The following is a 23,936-nucleotide window of genomic DNA, read 5'->3' as shown; positions in this document are numbered from 1 at the left end:
ACAAGCATCCTGGGACCAGTTTCTGGCTAATTAGCCATCATCAGCCAGGCTAGCTTGAATCTAGTGGCAAAGTGAGCAATTAGAACAATGGTCTTGAGATGGGAAATCTGGCTTTGCTAGTGAGGTTAGATTGAACGAAACCCTGTGATTGCGATAATTTGGTTTTGCACACTGCACTTTACAATGTTTTAGTCCGCAAAACGAGTTGCATGCTGATGGTTAATCTGCTATTCTTCCAAATGTTTTAACACTTGTGGGATAATGGGCAGCAGACTTCTACTGCTTTTTAGTGAGAAGACATTTTAATTTCTATACTATTTTGTATTAATTACATGTGTTGGTTGAATTGATTTAAATAAGTGATATGTATTGCTGATTTTATTGTATTTGTAACTGTATATGTCAATGAATTGGGTAATGTGTCATTGAAATAAAGAATTTTGATTGATTGAGAGGTCCCTCTCACTGGAATCATATTGTTAATATTTCCCATTGCACTCTGGTTTAGCAACATGGCACTTACAATGAAAATGCATTTAAGGGGTTTATAGGCAGACTGGAAGAAGTAATGAAAAGGAACTTTTCATGTCAGTGCAAATTTCAGGGGAAAGCAGAGAGCAAGTGTAATACTTTCCATTATCAAGCACTGTCCTATCCACTCCCATCCATACCTGTCATTATTGATAAGGCTCTGGTACAGCCACATGAAGCAGAACTCCTGGAACTGGTTCCCATCTTCCTTTTCAGAGATGTCCATGTTGACTAGGCTTGGCAAATTGGTCTTAATCAGACTGGAGAGTGATAAAAATAGAAGCAGTATTAACCAACAGCACATAAGCAAAGCTGGAGTCACCACTGTAGGTGATCTTTACTGGCGTAATTCAGGTAGGATTTGGGGATCACTCCAGCCATACACAGTGATTAATTCTTTGAGAGGCTCAGCCTAACTTGCCTTTTTCCTATTCTACTGATGAAATTAAGTAATGTACAAGTAGCAGCTATCAAATATAGATCTCATTTTGACTTTGGTGGGCCTGAGTTGATCTGAAATGAGTCTTGTACAGAAAGATGACTTGATTTCAAACATAACCTTATCCCAATTGAAAAATCATTTGTCTCTTGACTTAACAATGCATCATTTTTTATGTGTAATATTCAGGTTTTCATAAATCATAGCATATTTTGGTATAGTATTAGAATAATATGCATGAAATAATATCTTTAAAACTAATATGTCCTATATATAATTGACAAAAATGTTGTCCAATTAGAGCTAAGAATACAATATCAACTCACAAAGGAACACTATTTTTGCAAATTATATTCTGACATAAAATCCATATTTTCTCCACCTTTCATACCTGATCTCAGGTCCTGGAATTTATGTTTGTCCACTTCTCTGAGATTCAGGTACAGTTAATGAAGGATTTGAAGCGGCAGAATGATATTCTGTAATAATCGCATTTCAGAGGCTGGTGGCTAAGACACATACAACTTGATGGATTAAACAAAGCACTCTCTGGGCGCTGGCATAGTGACGGTCCAAGCTCATAAGGAAGCCATTTTACCTCTCTCCACCACCCCAACTGCATCCTTGGGATGAAGCTCTCTAGCTCTGTGGGAAAGTATTGGAGTTTCTTCCTACTACCCCCGTTTTCATGAAAGAACTTAGAACAGCTTTTGGTACGAGGGATAGCTCCAATCTGAGATCTCAAGGCTTTATTAAATAAGTATGTGTCTGTCTGCCTGGCCAGAAGTTATTATTAACACCAACACCTTGCTGAGCAGTTAATATGATTTTTCAACAGTGATTTACAAATGCCTGTGCGTGGTTGAGCAACCAAAATGCTTTGTTGTTTATTACAGTTTCAAACACTGAGTCCTATTGAGCAAAAAACATTGCATTCAGGCGATCAAAGCTAGAGTCTTGCTGAGGATAATGCATGGGTTTGTGTTAGAGGAGTATTACAGTCTAAGGCTGTGCTGGTCACAAAGTAGCTAGCCTGGCTGATGAGGAGTTTTACCCCAAAACCAGTCGCAGAATGCTTCTTTCCGGACCAGGGAAGACCTGGCTTGGCAGTTCGATCTGGACTGTTCCCATGAGGTACAGGGTCAAGACTGATTTGCATATGGCTGGGTCTGTACTGGGGTGGCGAAGTGAGATAAAGACTGATAATGGATTCAACCCAGATCTGTGACTGGGGGGAGTGTCTGAAAAGTTTCAGCACTTCGCCCATCATCTCCCTGTGTCTGCTCTGATCCAAAATATATCAGATCATTTTCACGTTGATGAAGTTCAAGGCGATAGCTCATAGGTGCTAGAGTAGGGGTGTTGAGTGTGCTGCAACATCCTCTAAAATATCCATGCTGGGGTTCAGAAAGTGAATGAGCAATACAGATGCCTTTAACTTTTGTGTATATCTTGCCACATGCTATGCGTTCAATGACAAAAGTCAAATATCAAGCTATGTCTTCTGACAAATTGCTCCTTAGTCAACACTAGTGTTTATTTATATTTTTCTGACTGTAAAGGGAGGGGACCCACGTGACAACCTTGCTGGGTTACAGAAAGGGAAATGAACAATTGTAGGACGTCAGTTCAGTTTTTTTCTAACATACAACAGCAGTTAAATAACTGTAATATAACTATACACATATTTAAAAATATAACAGCAATTAGGAAATGACAAATGAATCACTTTTTTGTGATTTTAAGCAGTGATTATTGCAAAGATTTTGATAGGACCAGAACAAATCAAGACACTTTACTTGGTGATGTGCAAATGATAAATATTCACTGATACCCAATATCCACACATTATTGTTTGTTCACTATATAGTTTTATCGCCAGTATATATCTGTGCAAATTTAGTGGGTCTTTCAATTGAAGCTTTGCTGTCTATAAATGGCCATGTCTGAACTGGGGTGGTGTGGAGTGCAAAAAAAATGGATTTAGGCCCAGATCTCTGTACTGGGGTGAATGTATGACATTGTTCTGCATTCTGTCCATCAACTGTTGTTTTTGCGTTTGTCACCCCGAGTGGGATGGGTATGTTCAGACGTGAGTCCCATGCTCTCCACACCACTGGAGTCAAGCTATCCTGGCTGAAGACGGCTGATAGCCAGAAACCGGTCCTAGGATGCTTGATTCCGGTCCAGGAAAGACATGGCTTGGTAGTTCGGGCTGGACTGTTCCCATGAGGCAGAGGGTCAAGGCTGATTTGCATATGGCCATGTCTGAACTGGGGTGGTGTGGAGTGCAAAAAAACGATGGATTTAGGCCCAGATCTCTGTACTGGGGTGAATGTATGACATTGTTCTGCATTCTGTCCATCAACTGTTGTTTTTGCCTTTGCGTCTATAAATGATAGCACACTACCATACAAGTGATCTGTCGTGCATCAGTAGTTTCATACTACACTCTTACCACTCTTTCACAGAAAGAGTGCAGCACATTTTTCACAGTTGTTTTTTGTATGACACTTGGATTTTTCACAATCCCTATGACTTCAGTGATATAACATTATTAGCAGAACCCACACTCTGAAAATTCATCTGCACCACTGCTATAAACATCCTTTACAACGAAACTTTTTCCACGCAGTACCTTTACAATGCAGGAATTACAACGCAAGTCGTTACAACGACTTGCGCTGGAGGGCACTGTAGGATAGGGAATAGTTTAGTTTACTATCCAAAACCTTCCCTACTATCCACAGGGACTGGAGTTGGAATAGTAAATTAAACTATTCACTATCCAGCTCGCCCAACGCAAGTCGTTGTAAAGACTTGCGTTGTAAAACCTGCGTTGTAAAGGCATGCGTGGAAAAAGCATGCGTTGTAACGACATACATCCCTGCTATGACCTTACTGAAGAAGCTAGCCGTTGACATTGAAATGTCTCATGAATGGAACGTGAGTGTGTGTTCCCCTGCTCGACTGCATGTATATCTGGTATCATGACACGTCCTCTGGGATGTCACAGGCCATCTACACCAAACTCGTAGAGACAACTACTCTTGTGCCTTAACGAATTGCGGAAATTTAAGACTCCAACCAAAGACCGCTGCTGCTGCTGAGGACTATCTCTGTCAACAACTTACCAGTTTTTATTGCCCTTTTAACTCCACTGGACAGGAATCAATCCGCTGTTCTCTCAGAGGGCCCACCCATTTTTTAAGCTGCTATCCTCTTTGCTTATTTTCACAGCAAATCTCATACATCTATGAACACACAATGCAATAAACCATCAACTGAACTCTGCTTCTCCTGGGAACAGTTAAAAAAACTTCTACCTCTGGAAAAAACAAATATGACACTGGTTTTAGACTACTTTGGCAATTCACACTTATTTGTTTGATTTTACTTGCAACGCTCCAGTCTCTCACCTACCTTCCTAAAATTCAGCCATTTTATTCGTTCTGCATTTTTTTCTAATTGTTTTAATTAACTATATACAATAAAGATTACTTAATGGCATCATGATTTTTATATTGGCCTTAATGTTACACCTTACACCATTTCTTGCTACGTCCATCAGCCTAAATTGTAATCCACCTCTTCTCCCCTACACAGTGTATGATAATAATGAGATACTTCCTCCATCCCTAAATGAAAACAATAACCTAAAGACTGCATGTGTGTGTTTATTAAAAATGTGCCTCACATTGTTATGGTAGAGTGCATGACCTAATTATTTGATATCTAGTATAGGTCTGGATTCATGGATATTAGCATATTAGTGTGTTTCCCTGCTTACGTATTTTTAGAAAACTCCTGATACAGGGAGACTCAGAGTTGTAAGTATTGCCTCAAATGTTGTTCTATTTATGTGTGTACAGTTGATAACATTAACTACTCAATACTTAGTGTTAGGGAAAGTTTTCAGGGATTCTGTTCCTCATGAAAGCCACTGACACACTAGGATTTTAACGATGGCTGACACATGTTGACCCAAAAGATGATAGAATGCTAACAACTCCCAGATTAACTTTGCGACTTATTAGTGGTACCATAAATAAACTGCTAGGGTACATACTAGATACTTGTATATCTCAGCGGATCCTCACTTAGACATTCCTCAATAGGTGCTCCCATGTTTGCTGAGTGCACATCTGCTTATTTGAAGACACAAGTGAGGAGATGTCCCAAGGATGAAGCATACCACTACTGGTGGGATGGTGGGTCACATCCAAGTCTTAATTAGGAATACACCCAGTGATTCTGACCCTTCTAACGTAGTTTGCTGTACTTGGTGTTTTTGTGATATATATTGGGAGGACATTTAGCGAGCACCTTTCTTTTCCTCCCACTCCCTCCTTTTGGTCTTGGACCGTAGAAACATAGTAAGTTGTCTACAAACCACATTTTGCTCTGACTGCTGCATGTGGAGCTCTCTGTAACCTGCGTAAACATTTTTTGGAAGACCAACATAAAAGTGCATTGAAGTAATCAGTTTTTTAAGATTAAGACTGGTTTGAGATTTCTAAGATGGTATAAGTAAATCTGAAACCAACAACAGAATGTGAGATTTTATGGATAATGTTAAAAAAAAATACATATTTTTTTACTTTCTCTTTAACAGCTAGTTTGAGTCTTTTTCAAAAAGTAGGACCTCTGTCTTTTCAGAGTGTAACTCAAGACAGTTGTTTTCCATCCATCCTACAACTTCACTCATACACATTCTGAAACGATGGCGACCTCTGATGGATTTTCTGAGATTAAAGGTACAATCTGTATATCATCTGCATGTGATACAGTAGAAAAACCAATCGATCTTATCAATTTGACCAAAGTTGCCACACATATATTAAAAAGGGTTGGGCTCAGGGAAGATCCATGAGGGACCCCGCATAGCAGCGTGAAAGATGTTAATGTAAAGTCGCCGAAGGAAATTGTTTGCTCTCTATTTAAGAGAAATGATGTCAGCAGCTCATGTGCTGACCCTCCGACATCTATGATTTTCAGCCATTTGGTAAGCACTGTATAGGAGACAGTGTCAACAGTGGCAGTTAGATTGAGTATGATCAATGCCGCTTTCCCTCCACTGTACATAATCTTTCTGATTTCTTCCACTGCCGTGACCAGTGCTGCCTCTGGACTGTAATTTTTCCTGAACCCTTACGTCATGGCATTTGGCATCTCATTTGCGTCCAAGAAGGATGAGAGTCTGCAATTAAGGTGTTTTTCCAGTATGTGTGCTGGAAAGCGAAGCCCAGATATAGTCCTGTCGTTTTTTAACCTCATTGGGGTCAAGTTAGGGTTTTTCAATAGAGGAAGGATGGAGGCTTTCTTCCAATCAGTCAGAAAGATTCCTGTTTTGATGATTGAGTAAAGTGACCTGAAATTGTATTAGTTGCTGATTGTAAACACATTGGTGGACAGGGATCTAACGAGGAGCCAGCTTTTGTAGACTCAATAAGCAACTTATCCTCGTTGAGCAAGGGGAACTTCAGTAACGTAGTCTGTAATGTCTTCGAGCTATCCAGACAGTCACCCAAAAAATGTAAGTTCTGGCTGGGGGTGAATTTACAACATAACCTGAATCTTTTCTAGAATGCAAGTTGCTATCGTGTTCCACATAGTTTGATTATGTTCCAAAGTATTAGGGGTATCCGGACTAACATATGTTTTGATAGTATTAAATAACTACTTGGCACAGTTTTTGGTCAAACTGATTTTGTCTGTGAAATATTTAGATGTATTCTCTATAATCAACGGCTTATACTCCAGTATTTATTGTTTGTATTTGTTTTTTACTGCTTCACAATAATGTTCCCTCCACATACTTTCTTGGCGCCTTAACTTTTGCTTAAAAAGTCTTAGGTCTGTTTAAAACCAAGGAGCAGTGGGACTGCTTCTATGTTTTCTAGGGGTTTTAATGGGGACTGTTAAAAATACTGCATTATTGATCCAGTCCATGTAATTAGAAGCTGCTGCATTCGGATCCTCATCTAGGCTGAGTGTTAGCCAGAGCACTCTTACAATTAGAACGGTCGGACTGCCATTGCCCCACCGCAGCCTCCAGAGAACCGCCGTTCCCTGGTGGTATTGTAGCAGTCAGAAGGTCGCAATATGCCTGGCAGGATCACTGCGGTCCCACCAAGCATATAACGAATTTCCTCTCCACAATGGCTTTCATGGCGTAAAGGAAATAAAGGTGCCTCCGCTCCATGGGGTGAATGCAGGGGGACACAACTTTTGCCCCCCTGTGTGCATGCAATTCAGTTTCTCCACGCATGGACTTTACAGTCTATGCCGTGCAGGGACTGTGTTTGGCGTTCCCAATGCATTGCCTATTTTCAAGGCACCGCCATGGAAATGTAAAAAAAAAAGGTTAGGCAACTTGGACCATTGCTTTCCGTTGGCTTTTTGTTATGTCACTTTTAGTTTCCTGCTTATTTGTTTTGGACCATCTATCTAGTCTTTGTCCCTCCCGTGAAGCACAACCTGTTTACCATCTCTCTCTGATTTACTCCTTTTATCCTTCCAAAAGTGCCTGTATTTCAGGATTTTTTTTGATCTTTTTCTAAATGCACTCCTTAGGGGTGCATTTGTTTCCCTCTTCTTTGTGTTTCCCATCTTCTCCGGTCACATTTCTTTTCATAACATTATAAACATTTTATTTTCCACAACTTTGTCCTTTCAGTTACTCTTATGTAGGTTTTCACTTATGTAAAGCTTCGCCCTTCAAGCCTCTCACCCATGTGTTTGAATATGTTGCACTCTCTCTTTTTCGTTTGCTTCCACCCTTCCACATTGCTGTGTCCTTTTGCTTCCCTCCCTGTGCACACAGTGTTTTTCCCCATCCATGCCCTCTGTGTTGCTTCCCTCACGCACACACATTTGTGTTGGTTCCACCCATTCTCAGGGGGTATATTCACAAGAATGTGTGCTAAACATCACCACAAAATGCTAACGCACCTTTACACATCGCAGCTGACTATGGGAAAATAACCCTGTGTTAACGTGGAATTCACAACTAGGCGGTAGCATGCAATAGTCTGCCTAACTGCGGACCACGTCCGTGATACAACCACCTCGACAGAGATAAAAACACAAACCACAACACAAAAAACATGTGAAGAGCCCTTTCGTGATGAGGAAAGCAGGGATACGCACCACCAGGCCCGAGACACACATGGCAGGCGGGAATAAGCACAACAAAAGCCTGAAAAAAGAGACAATCCAAACAGAAAACAACAGCCAAGCACAATGGAGGCAACCCGAGCCAGCAGACATCCCCACAAGCCCCATTGGCAACAAAATATTGTACATGGCAGGCCATCATGGACAAGGTGAATGCAGCCTGAGAGCGGAGGTGGACAATGGAAGAAAACCAGAACATCCGGAATGATGCGAATAGCTTGGGGTGGTTGTGGTGGGTGTTGTGGCCATCATGGGTACCCGCGGTGCATGGTCATTGTTTCCATTTCATCTGTGGGTCTTCAGGTGTGGCTCTTGGCTGGGCTCCCTTTTATGCTGCAGATAGTCATCCTGCTTTACACCAGCAATAGGCAAGTGTTAATCCCCTGCTGCTACCGCGGCTTATCGCCTGTTTTTGTTTTACATCACAGATTTGGCAGCTCATTGTGAAAGTGGCGTTGTGATTTTTTCACATGTTTTTGCATGGGACTGCCTTCTTTGCATCTCATTAGGGTTAGTTGGTGGTGTCCACCGTGGAGATACATTTTGTGGCATTTATCATGGGAATACAGGCGATGTCTGCAGTTTGCACCAGCTTGTGAATGGGGTGTTAAATCTATCTCCACTTTTGATGCATTAAGGTGGGGATAAATCAGAGTTCAGTCCTTGTAAATATTCCCCTCAGTGTTTCTTCCCCATGCCCCGTGATTCTGCCCACTGTGACTACGGCTCCATGTTCTTACACCCACCTGTGTTCCTCCCCACCCACCTTCTTTCCCCCACCCATGCACATTCCTTTTCTTTTGTTTACCGATCCAACTCAAATCAGGAAACAAAAAAATGCTTGCGCCAATTTTTAGGCCCATACATGCTTAGTGTGCGTCACTACAAAAAGGCACATCATACTTGTTTTTCTCCTGTTTATTAGCTAAGCCGCACAGCATCATAGATGATGTGAGGCCTGGCTAAAACCATTGGAAAATCGAATAGGTTTCAAAGACGAGACCTATTGCCTTTGCCAAAGCTTGTTTTATTTTACTGTTGCGCTGCAGCAAGCTTTTCTATTGTTCTAGTGAGAACTCATGTGCGAGACTAACATGGTTGAAAATGTAATGTAATGTAATGTAAAAGAATTTTATAAAGCGCAGCTAACACCCAGCGGTTTCTTGGCGCTAAGCACAGGGAGGCAAACAGTCCGTGGGGCCAGAAGCGTTAATTGTAGGCATTACAAAACAGGTGGGTTTTGAGATGGGACCTAAAATGGGTGTAGGAAGGAGCCTGTCTCAGGCCTAGCGGGAGAGCATTCCAGAATGACGGGGCAAGGAATGAGAACCTTAGTCCTCCCAGTTTTTTACGTTTAAAGGTCGGGGTCCGAAGTAAGGCGCGGTGGGAGGAACTAAGATTACGGGAGGGGACATAAGGGTACAGTAGAGAAGAAATTAAAAAGGGACCCATACCTGCAAGGGATTTAAAGACAATGCAGCCCAATTTAAACTTACAGCGTTCAGAGACAGGGAGCCAATGAAGGGATTTTAACAGAGGGCGGACATGTTGGTGCCTGGGCTGATGATGGATAAGCCGTGCGGCCTGATTTTGTACAAGTTGTAACCTCTTCAGTTGGTAGGCCGGTATACCAACGTAGAGCGAGTTGGCATAGTCAATCCTAGAGATGACTAACGCCAGCAGAACCAGGGTAAGAGCCTCGATGGTTAGGAAGCGGGCAATCTTTCTAATTTTCCTTAACTAGAAAAAACTAGCGGAGACTATCGCGTTGATCTGAGGCTTCATAGTGAGATCATTACTGATAATGATCCCGAGGCTTTTTACAGAGTTGACAGGGTTGGGGGGAAGGCCCAGCCTCGTGGGCCAGAAGGTGGATTTCCAAGGGTTGGCGGCCCCCCCGACAAGCAGTAGCCCTGTCTTGTCGGGGTTGAGTTTCAGGTGATTCACCCCCATCCAGTCACTGATGTGACAGAGGGTGGATTGAAAATTGTCGATGGATTGGTCAGAGGAACTAATATAAAAAACCAGCTGAATGTCATCCGCGTAGTTGAACGCGGTGACACCGCTGCCGCGTAGGGACCGAATAAGGGGAGTGAGGTATAAATTAAAAAGGAGAGGGGTTAAGGAGGAGCCCTGCGGGACGCCGCAGGTTAGTTCAACCTCATCAGCGGAGAACTGAGAGAGCCGGACCGTCTGGCGGCGATTGCTCAAAAAGGAGCGAACCCAGTCAAGGGCGGTGCCCCGGATGCCAGCCTCCCCGACACGGTCGACCAGGAGCACCAGGACCTGGCTGGTGTTAGAATCAGCCCCTCTCCGCAAATCCTCCATAACTGAGAGTATAACAGATTCCGTAGAATGATTAGGTCGGAATCCGGCCTGTTGGGGGTCGAAAAAGTGAGAGTCTTCAATGAAGGTGCTCAAGATGTTGGTGACATGAGACTCGATGACTTTACTGAGGTAGGGGAGGAGGGAAATGGGGCGGAAATTACTCATAACCGTGGGGTCTGCCGTAGGTTTCTTTAGTATGGGCACAACCTCTGCTTTCTTGAATGACCTGGGAACTTGGCCAGAAGAGAGGGAGTTGTTCAACAGTGCCAGAGGGAGGGAAGGGCAGGCTGTAAAGGCCTCACGGAGAATCAGGGGAGGGCAGCCAGAGGTAACCTTCTTTAAGAGGGCAAGAAGCTCCGTCTCCGAGATTGGAGGAATCTGGGTCAGCTGCATAGAGTTAGGAAAGAGCAGGGGAGGGTCAAGCCCAAAGAGGTGGAGCGGGGTCAAAGATAGAATACTGTTCTTAATATTGGCGATTTTCTCCACAAAGAAAAGATTTAAAGAGTCACAGAGTGCACGAGAAGGGAGAGGTTTAATGGTGAACCTATCTGGGTTTGATAGTTCCTCCACAATGGAAAAGATATCCTTGGTTCTGGTGGTGGAGTCAACATTTTTTTTTGAGAAGTGAGTGGTCTTAGCTTGCAGGACTGCTATTTTGTATTCTTTAAGCAGGGTTATGAACCGTATTTTCATGTCAGGGACATAGCCGCGTCGCAACCGACGCTCGACCTGCCTAAGGCCCAGCTTCAGGGCTTTAAGGTCTTCGGTGAACCACCTTTGAGCGTCATGCAGGCGCTTAGTCTTAATCTGTCTAAGTGGAGCCACTGTATCGCTTGCTGATTCTAGCCAGTGTGTGAGGGCGGAAGCTTGGGTGTCGATGGAGCCAAGAATAGGGGGGGTGGAAGATCTAAGTAATGTGAAAAGAGTTGTCCACTCTATTTTTAAGCCTTCACAACGAGATACTTTGTTTATTCCAGGAGAATATGAATGGAAGTGCAGTTTCTTGAACTTATTCCCCTATTTGAATTTCTATTCGGAAATCTGGGCTCCCAGCTTCAACTATAAACTCAGAGAAGAAGCACGATTTCCCTGTTAACTTCCTGCCATGTATTTACTGTCATCACAACACTATAGAGAATAAGCTGCTTCGATTATTACTTGACAATGCAGTCCAAGCTGCAGCAGCGATCTGTGGCATTTTCCATGCCCTTCTCCAAAAAATCTATATTTCATTAACATTAGAAGACTCAATAACAGAGAGTTAGTTGTCCTTTCCAAACTGGGATCTGCGACTGATTCCCAATTCGCAACTATGGACGTTTACAAGCCTCAGTTTATCAATTGGTATCATGCCGGCATGTCAAGGCTGACTCTATTATGAGAATACCCGAAACATACAATCTCGGCAAGACCTAGACCTCATGTGTATGGGTTACATGTTCATGTGCAAATAGCTTAAATAAGCCTCTACGGTTGTCAGTCTACTTTCATGCCTATATGTCTAGCTTGACCCCATAAAAAATGTTTCTTCTGCTTGACCATAAATTAAATATCCTGGCAGGTATAAGAAAAACGCATAGAAGAGAGATGAGAGCCTCATGCCTCATCTTTTTGCACGGCACGTATGCACACTAGGCAGGCATTATAGGAGCCCCGATGAAGGCTGTTTTCCACTATGGCATTTAATTAGGCTGAAACATGCTGGTAAGCCATCAAGGATGGATTGATCATTAATTTTCATGAAACGTCCTAACAAAGAAGGTTTTAATCATATCTAGGGTACCTCTCAGATGAACTGGAAGTCTTTGGGTATACAGTAAGATATTTTTTTTAAACAACTGGATCCCTGCTTTTATTCAGTCAAATTATCCGGACCACCCAGGACTGGTTTAGTCTATCGTGGTGGTGCTTACCTATCTTGGTCTGGAGAGGTCACCGATGATAAAGCATGACATAATAAACTATGGTGAGGTGACCTCTTCGAATTTGTCTGGCCATCTGCAATGCTCAAGAGGATACAACATTAGTTCCTTTTTTCATATTAATAATACTTCAATAGGTGGGGAGAGGAAACAATAGAGAATGTATGCTTGCTATCCCGAGGTAGAATAAAGGAATAGATGTATTTGTGATTTTTTTTTAAATGTATTAGGTTTTTATATGTTACAAAATAAAATACAGTGACATAACAAAAAATACCAATAGGAAACTTGTTTGTTACGTCCTTTTTTCACAAGACATAAGCAATTTTTTTATGTGTGTATTATTCGTTTATAGGAAGATTGTGCATAGGTATTTTATCCTCTCTCTCTCTCTCTCTCTCTCTTTCTCTCTCTCTCTCTTTCTCTCTCTCTCTCTCTCTCTCTCTCTCTCTCAGTGTACTGATCTAAACTGTCAATAAGCAGTAGTGAAACACAAAATTGCCTCTAATTTTCAAAAGGAAGAGATATTTGTTCACTTATAGTTGATACTTTGTTCCACTTCCAAGTAGTTACTACGTCATATTTGTTAAAGGAGGCACGTTGAGTCACTAAGCATGCATAAATTGCAATAAATAAGTTGGCCTAGATTTGTTTAAGCATGTCACCGATAATAGGAGTACCAATCATCTGAGTTGCAGCATCATGCCATTCACAGTGCTGTAAATGGAAAAAAAGTCGTAGCAAACACTGCGTAATTATAACTATTGTTATCACTGTGGGAACAGCCGGGACAATCTTTTCCATTATAAATGTTATTCCCTGTCTTGCATTTCAGATAAAGATATATTAGGAGGAAAAAGTTAAAACTATACCTTTCACATTGAATGATTCTCCATCCTAAACCGGGATCTTAAGCTTGCAAGCACGTGAACACGGAAGCCACCTACGGACTTCAATGTCACTCCACTCATGGCTTAAATGGGATCAAAGAAAACACGTTCTCCCAAACTAATTACATCCTCAGACTTGTCAACAGAAAGCCCTTCAGCATCAAGCTGCACAGGGGCGGATCAGTGTTGTGCAGAACGCTGTCTGCACACAACCCCCGACAGAAAGCTCAGAAGCGGACTCTCGCATGAATACCGACGACGGATCAGACGTTTCCGATCTTCCAGAACAACGGATCCTGGAAACATGCTTCAAAAATAAAATAAACTTTTCATGGATTTTCATTTATTCGCCGAAACAATTCAGCGCTATGAACTAGCGTTGGTGTCAGTGTTAATTAATTTACTAGAAGCTGTTTCTTTCCCCTTAATTTTCATTTCTGTTGAGTTCATTCCGACCAAGCATTCACAAAGTCAATAGGGCTGGCTTTACTGCGGTAAAACATAAAAACACAGCCATGTGCAAATTCTGGGACAGATTTACAAGAAAGTGACGCAACTGTAGAGCGGCTTCACTTTCCCTGCGCCACCATGTAAAACACTTGCGTCACCATGGATGCGCCGTATTTACAATAAGGTGTACCATGGCGCAAGGACTGACAGACGCGTCAGAAATTCTGACACATCTGTTGACGGAAAAGTCATGCGTTGCTGGAGTCGTGTCGAAAGCACGACGCAACGACAGCAATGCGTGTTACAGCCTAGTCCCAATACACTGCGTCACTCCTTACGCCTGCTTCAAGCAGGCGTAAGGTTTTGACGCAGTAGCGTCCTAAAAGTCACGCAGTGAAATCTTGTAGATTTCACTGCATCACTTTTACGAGGCTTTCCTGCGTGGGAACGCCTACCCTGCATACATTATATCTGACGCAGGTATAATGTCACGCAGGGCTTTACAACGTGACGCATCTCCCTAGATGGGTCACGCTGTAAATGGGCCGCAACTTTTACGCCGCCGCTGCATCACAAAAGTGACACAACGACAGCGCAAAAGTGACGTAAGGGGCTTGTAAATCAGCCTCTTTGTTTGCATCAGTTTACTGCATTAAAGGAAGACCTATTAGCTTAGCCAATGCCTGTTCTCTATTATTTTTTGTCATCAAGTGATTTATGCATTTTTTGTCGTCTTATCATTGTGGACCTTTCATTATACCGGGTTTGGGGCACTTCATAGGCTGGTCCCACATGCAGTCCTAGGTCTTCCTGTTCTTGTGTATACAATGGAGTCATTGAAAACATGCTGTGTTGGTCTGGCGGCTCTGCTTAACATAAGACTGCCGAGTGAATACATACAAGTGCACATTCCCTATGAATTGACTTCAATAATACAGTTTTCAGCCGCGTGCATCTATCCCACGTTGTATGTTTTTCTGTTATGCAGCAATTTGTCCCTTCCCTGCCACATAATTCTATTGGCCATGGCAATAGTGCATCACTTATACATCAATGGAAGGCCGAGGGTCACAAATGGACTGGGGCAAATAATTGAATGAAGCAAGGCTGCACAGAAACACACATGGTTTGGAAATGGTCGATTAGACTGAGGATAATTAAACCACAAGAGAAAAGTGGCATAGGGAAGTTTGGGTATGAGACACATGGGCACTGGGCGCACCCCTCCCCCACCATTCAAACGTGAAATTGTTAATGGTAGTCAAATTATTCAGCAGTGTTGACTGCATTATGCAGCAAGAAAAAGGCAAATTATGCGGTGTAAAGTGACACATTTTGTGATAGTATTGCTAGAATATTTTTAAATGTTTGCACGTTAACACTGTCAAAGTTGTTACCTCATTAGTGTCAGTTTAACTCTGACATACAACAATATGCAAGAGAAAGGTGACCAGTCAACCTTTGGGCAGGCTAGCCCACAGCTCAGGAACACATGTTGTTGTCTTTTTAGTAACTTTTGATCCGTTTGAGCTAGAAACAAATGTATTTTTTGCTAAAATCTGTAAATTATGCATCAGATTTTGTATTATATGGTAAAACTGACAAAACCTTAAGAATGCGGAAAACGCTGTGGCTGCAGGAACACATAATTCCAGCGATTGTGACTATTGTTTTACTATGACGCGGCTCTTTACTGATCACCAATGATAAGGTGAGGTGTGCAAACCTACATGCCTTTGTTGTTTTTCTTATTTCTCTGTAACAATTTCAAAGCTCTGACCCAAGGACTTGTGCAATGATCCCCATACACCATCATCGGGCCAATAATAGAGTACACATTGGGCCAATGTGAGTCCAGCGATAGGACGAGCCAGAATATATGCAGGGGACCTGTTTTGTCTGTTACACATCTAGTGCATCTGATTGAGGCTGTGTGAAATATTTTATGTAGGAGATTTGGTGCTTGATGTGAGATATTATATCGTATGAGCTTGAACATGGTATTCCTTGACACCACTTTTGGGTTTTCTATCAGTGAGACCCATTCTTTGTCAACCAATTCTTTCCTCGGGTCACTGACTATCTACCCCTCAGTCTTTTGAGTTCCATTCTTGACATACTTATTAATGCTGAGAGCAACTGTGAAGCCTCCTGCCTACGCTGTTGTAAAACAATTAGGTTACGGGTTGGAGGGTTGGAACCCTAATCAAGCAGCAACCACAATCCTTGCCAAGCCCCTCCCCCCCGCACAGCAGGTGAAAACGCCCCGCAGCGAAGGGGTTAAATCTCTGGTAGTTTGGCAAACAAGTAGTCAGGCTTAACTTAGAGACAATGTGTAAAATATTTATGCAGCACTTGCAATAGTGATAAAGTGAAAACACAACATAAGAAAAATTCTACAGCAACTTAGGAAAACAGAGTGTATTTTAATAAATAACTTCACACCAAAACAACAAAAATCCAACTAGTAGAACTGGTGATATGCAGTTTTAAAATGTAGCCAACAGCACCACCTGTGGTTATCTGGCAGTGCTAGATGGAGACAAAGTTACAAGTTCAGGCTGACCACGATGGATCGTGGGCTGGATACGGGGGCCAAGTTAGGCTCACTAAATAAAGTACCTTACATTCTGGTGCAGAGCATTTCAAGGTCCTGTGTTGAGGATGCATCATGCAGCTGTGGTTCCGGAGAGCTGTGGGGCTGTGAGGTAAGGTCCTGCATTGAGGATGAGTGGCTCAGCAGCAGTTCCAAGGAGCAGTGAGGCTGCAGTACAAAGTTTTGGGTCTCGAATGCGTTGGGCACCAGTGTATTCGAGCAGCTGCAGCTCTGCGATGTGAGGTCCTGCGTCAGAGGATGTGCCGCACAGTGGTGGTACTGAGGAGCCTGCGAGGTCCCAAGTCAGGGATGCATCACGCAGTGCTGATCTCAATGTGGAGTTGCAAGGCCATGCATCTCGCGCTGCATCGGTTCTGCTAGGACCACAGTTCGGCGGGCAGAGTACCTTTCAGGCCCACTTCCAATGGTCCAGGTTTGAGGTGGCACCACTTGGAGGAGCAGGACTCACAACAGGCAAAGTCCAGGTGTAGGGTTCTGGGTGGTTGAAGCCTGTTCTGTTCCTGAGGCCAGCCAACTAGCCCTTGGAATCACTCTGGCGGTCCTGGGTTTAAAATTCAGGTGCAGTCCTTCGCACTCATACAGCAGGGCAGCAGGGAGGCAGGGAAGCAGGGAAGCAGAGTAGCAGGGCAGCAGAGTAGTAGCCCTTTTTGCAGCAGAGCAGCACAAATGTCCTTCTTTTGAATCTTCCACAGGTTCAGATGTGTACTGAAGAATTGGGTTTGAGGTTCCACTACTAACACTGGGTGCCCACTTTGAAGTTTAGGGAAGCTTCTAGAGTCCCCCACTACAGAGGTGTCTGGAATTTCCCACTTCCCTGCCCTGGCCCTATCTTATCTGGGGCCACAAAAGAGTAGTGTGAAACCCTTTGTGAGTGTGTTGAGGCAGAGTCTTTGTGTTGTGCAAGTGTGGTAGTTGACAGCTCTGCCCCCTCATTATGTCAGAGATGGCCCAGCCAATGTCTGTGAGTAATACACAAAGGCCAACTGCCAGCTTCACCTAGTCATGTGACCAAGGATGTAGGCTGCGGGCACCAAATGGTTGGGACAAAGAAGTGCCAATTTTTTACCATACGATGCATTTTCAGAATTGTGACTAAAAATCCGACTTTACCATTAAAGAGGGTTTTAAGTTACAAATCTTTAGACACCATACTCAACATTCCTACCTTCTCTCAATTAGAAGTGATCAATTAATAAATATAAGAAGGTAAATAACTCCTTGGGTCTGATTCACAAAAGTAATCTGAGACAAAATCCTAACTTTACAATTTTGGGTATTCACAAAAGGAATTTAGGAGTAGTAAAGTTAGGATTCCTAAATGTACTACTCCTAAACAGACAAAATCCTAACTTTACAACTTTCGGTATTCACAAAAGGCATTTAGGAGTAGTAAATGTAGCAATTACTTTACTACTCCTAGATGCCTTTTGTGAATACCGAAAGTCATAAAGTTAGGATTTTTCTCAGTTTAGGAGTAGTAAAGTTAGTAATCCTAACTTTACTACTCCTAAATGTCTTTTGTGACTACCAAAAAGTCGTAAAGTTAGGATTTTGTCTCAGGTTACTTTTGTGAATCGGGCTCCATGTTATTTTATGGGAGAGGCAGGCCTTTCAGAAGGGTAAAACTAATTTGAATTTGAGTTTTTCACTACGAGGACATGTAAGTGCTAAAAGTACATGTCCAACTTTTTAAATACACCCCTGCTCTCTCGGCTGTTTAGTGCCTAACTAAAGGTGACTGATATGTATTAAAAATGGAGGTTTTGGCCTGGCAAAAGGTTTTGTTTGCCAGATCGCAATGGCAGTTAAAAAGTGCACAGACAGGCTGCAATCATAGACATGAGACATGTTTGGAGGGCTACAAAAGTGGGTGGTGCAATCAGTGCTGCAGTCCCACTAGCAGCATTCAATTTACAGGCCCTGGGTACCTGTGGTACCACTTGACTACAGACCTATAAGTAAATCAAATATGCCAATTGGGTGTAAGCCAATGTTAAAATGATTAAAGGAGAGAGCACAAGACTTTAGGACTGGTTAGCAGTGGTAAAGTGCTTAGTGACACTAAGCATGTTTGAGGATGTCTGGAAGTCAGTTACCATGTTATTAGAGCGGTAAACCTCCGAAACATGCCAACAAGGATTGAATAACCTCTACTGAGGATAACAAATGTTTGCAGTTCTTCTCCATCTTTCAAAATGCAGAATACTGCTAATCCTGTCTGCATCCATGCCTCCCAGTCAATCTTGTAAGAAAACGTTTTAAATGCAGATATAACCTGAATGGGCAGCTCTTGGGTGTTGGGGTATCTTTGTGTTTACATGATTTAAGAATCTGCTCCAGGCAATCTCCAGACAGAGTCACTCTTATGGTCATACCTACTCAAATCTTGTGCGACTCTCTCAATGCTTTTTTGTGAATAAGATTGAGGCTATTAAAAATAGCATCCCTCCCTGCCCAACACACAATAATCAATCTCTAGGTGACACAAATAGTTACACACTCTTCTGCTTCCCCAATATAAAGCAAGAGGACCTGGTTAATCTATTGATAAAAGTCAAGTCAGAATCACCAAAGGAATCTGTCTCCTGAAAGTCCTAAGGTTAGTATTTACCTTCTTCGCTGACCTAACAATGTCACTTTCCAATCAATCAATCAATCAATCAATCAATCAATCAATCAATCAATCAATCAATCAATCAATACTTGGTTTGTTCCCAGTTCCCTCAAAAGGGAAATCATTGCACCAATTCTAAAAAAAGCTGGAGCAGATCCCTTAGATATGAAAAACTATTGTCCTGTTTCTCTCCTGCCACACTTCGCAAAATTACTTGCGACCCATATAGCCTGCCACCTTTGCTCATTTTTAGAGGAGTCAGACTTCTTGGACCCTTGTTAAGCAAGATTCCGGCCGGCACATTCTACAGAAGCAGTAATCATGTCGGTAGTAGATGATATACGGAAGGAAGTAGACTTTGGCACTACTCAAGCTTTAGTGCTACTTGATTTGTCTGTGGCATTTGACATGGTCGACCATACCCTTTTAGCTGACCGGGTCAGGGCTACAGGGCAACCGGATTCAGCCTTCAACTGGATCATTTAGTTTTTGAAAGATACTGCGCAATCTGTTAGGCTACCCCCGTTCAATTCGGCAGAGGTACAACTAAGTTGCAGGGTGCCACATCGCTCCTCTCTTCCTCCCAACCTTTTCAATATTTACATTCGCCCCTTGGTCAGCTCTCTTAAAAAGATGAAAGTCAATATCTTCAAGTATGCTGATGACATGCAACTGCTATTTTCGGTTAATGATAGTCCCACGTCTAGGCAGCAGTCTCAAGACATTTTGCTGTTCGTTAGCGACTGGGTGAACAGTAACCACCTGAAGCTGAACTCCAATAAAACAGAGATTGTTATCACAAAAAATAAGGTGGATCACTGGAATCCTTCCATCTGGCCCAGCGAGATGGGCCTGCCCAAAAAGGTGGTAAAAAGCCACAGTGTCATCATTGATGAGGAGTCATCATTTAAGCAGCAGGTAGGCGCAGTGACATCGGCAAGCTTTGTCAACTCCGACAAATAAAAAAGATAAAGAAATTCCTTACTAGGGAGGCCCTGACTCAAGTTAAAATAGCTCTAGTCATGTCAAGAATTGACTACGCCAATTCTCTCTATTTGGGCCTCCCCAAATTCTTTCTGCGTAGGCACCAGCTAATTCAAAACCAGGCCACCTGGATAATATTTCATCTGCCCAAATATGGCCACATCTCCCAGGTGACTGAAGACCTCCACTGGGTGCCAGCTCCACAGAGAACCATGTTCAAGGTGTGCGGGACAGTCTTTAAGGATTTACATATGGACCGCCCGCCTTAGTTAAATCCAGAGTTAGTAAATACTGCCCTACCAGAGAACTAAGATCCAGCCACCTGCACTATCTGCATAAACCCCAAACAAAAAAAAGGACAGAAGGGTGTAGGTTCTCCGTCATTTCTCCTCGAGGGTGAATTCATTGCCAATGGAACTCGGGATTTCTACTATGCTAGATTTTTATGACAACTGAAAGCATGGCTCTTTAAACAGGCCTACCAATAACTGTCAATGAATACCAAACAAGCTACCCATCGCCAAGAGACTTTCTAGTGAATGTATGCTCTAGAAATATTCATTAACATAATATAACATATTGGTGAGATGGAGTTCCTGAAAGAAGAAAATATCAATGTGATGTCGGTGCAAGTGGGTATGCACTAGCTGAGCCTTGCGCTGATCATTCAATCTGTGTTCCAGGTCAAACGCACCCTATCGCGTGGGAACGCTGGGTGTAGAGCTTATGCCAAGGGGGCTGGAAGCTGAAAAGGGTTTCAGGCAAATATAGTATACTGATATGTACACCCACTTCAACCATCCATTCTAGTTTAACCATCCTCAAACTAGCCCCTCCCATTCCAATCTTGACATGATAAGAAAGAATATAGGAATGAATCTCTGGGGCACCAGGAGGTCATGCGAAGATCCCAGCAAGTCCAAGCTGGATGGCTGAGAATGCAAACAGAGAACAGGGGGTACACAACTGATGGTTTAATATTGTAGGTGGGGGCCAGTTCAAGCCTAACTGGCCACGAGTGGCAGCCATTGGCACACAACCCCAGAAGGCCCTGGTCAGGCCCAGAGCATGCAACACTAGTCTGGTTCAATCATTTCACTGAAAGCATTGCCTGCCACTGCCCCTTGCGTCCCAGGGCGGGCCTCTCCAAGAGGCTCAAGCTTGCAGGAGAATTTCAGAGCTGCCTTAAGATCAATGAAAAGGTGAGTTTTGCCATAGAATGAGACATACAGTTTGGCAGGGTAATCAATGAACATTGCACCTCAACCTTTTGCAACAGGCTCTTGGCTGGTAGAAATTCTTGGAGAGCCATTTGGACAGATAATGTGAAATCCGGGTAGAACGAAAGTTCATTAACTTGGTACTGGACAGTCCAGTGTTCCATGGCTAGCTGCAGGACAGTTTCTCTATCTTTTTAGTTGAGGGGGCGTGCCACAATAGGCTGTGCCGGAGTCCCAGGATGTGAGCGAGGATTTAGCAAGCAACGGGCACACTCAATGGCAAACAATTGGAACAGGGCGTCTCCGAACATGGAGCGGATCAACTTCACAACATAGGCATCCATTTTATCCATGGAAGTTGATTCTGTGACCCCAAGAATACTGAGAGTACTCTGTTTAGATTTAGCTTCCATGTAGTCTTTTTTATTTATTAATATTATGACCTTTTCCATTCTGAAATGATGCTCACTGGTGGCGGTGTGGGCTTCCTCCACCTCCGAGACATGCGTCTCAAACTGGTCAAGGTGTCTGCCGTGCTTGTCAAATCCCTCCTTCATATGGTCCCGGCGCATGGTTAGTGTACGGATTTTGGAGTCCATGTTACTGAGGCTATGCTTGAGTTAAATGAACATGCCGTTGATATCCTGGTCAAGCAGGGAAGAGGTCTCTCAGTGGCCTCTCACCTTACAGTCTCCGAGAGTGTCTCTGTCGCAGTTGCCGTCATGCAGGCCTGGAAGGTCAGTTTTGACTGCCTACTGTCCTGCATGCCCATTGTAATGCAGGCTGCAACAGAGCAAGTGAGCACGATTCCAACACATTAGGTCCCGCCACACCCCTATGCCTGGGTGGGGCAAGAGCAAAACCCATGAGTCACCACAACGCTCAGCAAGTCAGCCCGAGTGGCACTTCAGCTCCGTCAGGGCCAGCAAGTATCAGGGGTGCCACCCACCACTCAAACTGTATTTGGTGTGTGGGGCACCCAACCTACACCCAAAAAAGACAGCCCCACATCTCTGTGGTACAGTCCTCAGCATGGCCCAGGCAGTGGCGGGCAATAGCAGGCCGACTGCTCCAATGGGCCATGCACGGAAAGCCAAGCTGCCAGCATCCCCTGCCCCGCAAGGTCGGCACGTTGGCTGACACACACCCCAGGGGAGGTGCCCACGGAGCGCAGCCCAACTGCAACTGGTTTATCATCCCATACAGCAAGCAGGTGGGTTCAGGGAACAGCAGCTGGCCCTCACAAAGGCCCCTTCAGTCCGGGAAGGCCACGCCACCCCAGGGGCCAAACCCTCCATACATCAGCCTCAGATGAGGGCCCAAGATGCCCAGCCTCATTTCAGTTGCCCATGGGCGCCCTCCACAAGCGCTGTGCTAAGTATTTGAGGGCTGTGAGCCCTTTGAAGGGAGGATTATAGAGGATTATCATCTCATCTGGCAGAGCTGCGTTAACGAGAGGCCATCTTGATGCACGCCTCTATGATACCCCCCACCTCTACTTGTTCTTAATGGCATTGTGCCCTCAATGGGACATGCTTATTTCTGAGCTCCTTTCTATGGCATTGTCTTGCCCATAGGGTTGGTAATGCACCTTTTTTTGTGGCAGCTGACGAGTCCTTTGCCTATTCTCTCTTGACTGCTCGGTCTTCAAAGAAATGTAAGCTAGTTCCACCAACAATTCTCAGTTTTGCTGGGACAAGCGACAGGCATTTCTCACCAGACTCTACTAGGATTCGTTTAACATCTAAGATCTCGTTCCTTTCTTGCTGGACCACAGAAGTATGATCGGGAAAGAGCAGCTATTTTCCACATTGTAAGGACTGTTTTTCCTCACCAATTACAGTAAATTGTAATAATCTCTATAGATTCAAAGGAAGGGGGCATAAAAGCGCCACGCCCGGGTCAAGTTGGCATCTTGGACAAGGGGCAGCGGCAGCACGGTGACGGAATCTTGTCCCACCCACCCACACTAAAGGAGCGGCAATGTCGCAGTGCTGGAACATGGGCAGGGAAGGGGCGGAAAATAAGGAAACAATGGTTGCTACGGAGACACACCGATGGGCGGTGTGGAAGAATGGGCACCCTCACACTGGGATGCCGGACGGCAGGGTGAGGGGCCAAACAATGAGAAGGGGGTAGAAAACAGAGACGGCACTCGCTGCCCAGCCCCCGCCGGTTGGCAGGGCACAACAGAGATCAACAAGGTGGCGAGTATGGTCCTAACTCCGGGAAGGAAGCTACCCCCGCGCAAAGTAAGCGCTGAGACAACCCAAAAGAACTAACGAATGAACTGCCAGTCCAAAGGGAATGGACAACGGATGTGATCAGCAAACACATGACTGATGATTTATGACCATGCATGACAATTTACAAATAGTATTGTATGGCAAATCGCATATGACATATGACAGACAGTATATGCTAGTATTGGAATAAAACCTGCGGCCAACACTGACCACTAAGAACCAAACGGGTGTTGGCTTGTTCATTCAGAGGACCAGCATAGGTCCCATGCATATGTGCACATACTCTGGAGTTGGGGCACAGTGCGGGGGTTAATTAATATATTATTCTTCAAAGCTCTCCCTTCAGAATATTCCACCCTAAATTCCAAGAATCAGATACACTCCTTCGTGGTGAATATTCATTCAGTTTCTTTGACTCTTTAGTGGAACCTGGTCTTATCTGCTCTCAATAGGCCTATATCAAGTGCAAGTATCAATTTTATGCTCCAAAGTCTCCCTTGTTTCTGCTAACGCGTC

General features: G+C 43.7%; 1 protein-coding gene across 1 annotated transcript in view; it reads right to left on the bottom strand.

The window, feature by feature from the left end:
- Positions 1–23,936, bottom strand: part of LOC144824336 (uncharacterized) — an 88,479-nt gene that overhangs the window by 5,087 nt on the left and 59,456 nt on the right. The window contains exon 5 of the mRNA XM_078683453.1: positions 672–791. Coding sequence (XP_078539579.1) covers positions 672–791 — 120 coding nt within the window. The remainder of the gene's footprint in view (positions 1–671; positions 792–23,936) is intronic.

The sequence above is a fragment of the Lissotriton helveticus genome, chromosome 3_1 (assembly GCF_964261635.1).
Source record: "Lissotriton helveticus chromosome 3_1, aLisHel1.1, whole genome shotgun sequence".
Lineage (NCBI taxonomy): Eukaryota > Metazoa > Chordata > Amphibia > Caudata > Salamandridae > Lissotriton > Lissotriton helveticus.
The sequence above is the reverse complement of the archived record's forward strand: the minus strand, read 5'-3'. Positions and strand labels throughout refer to the sequence as shown.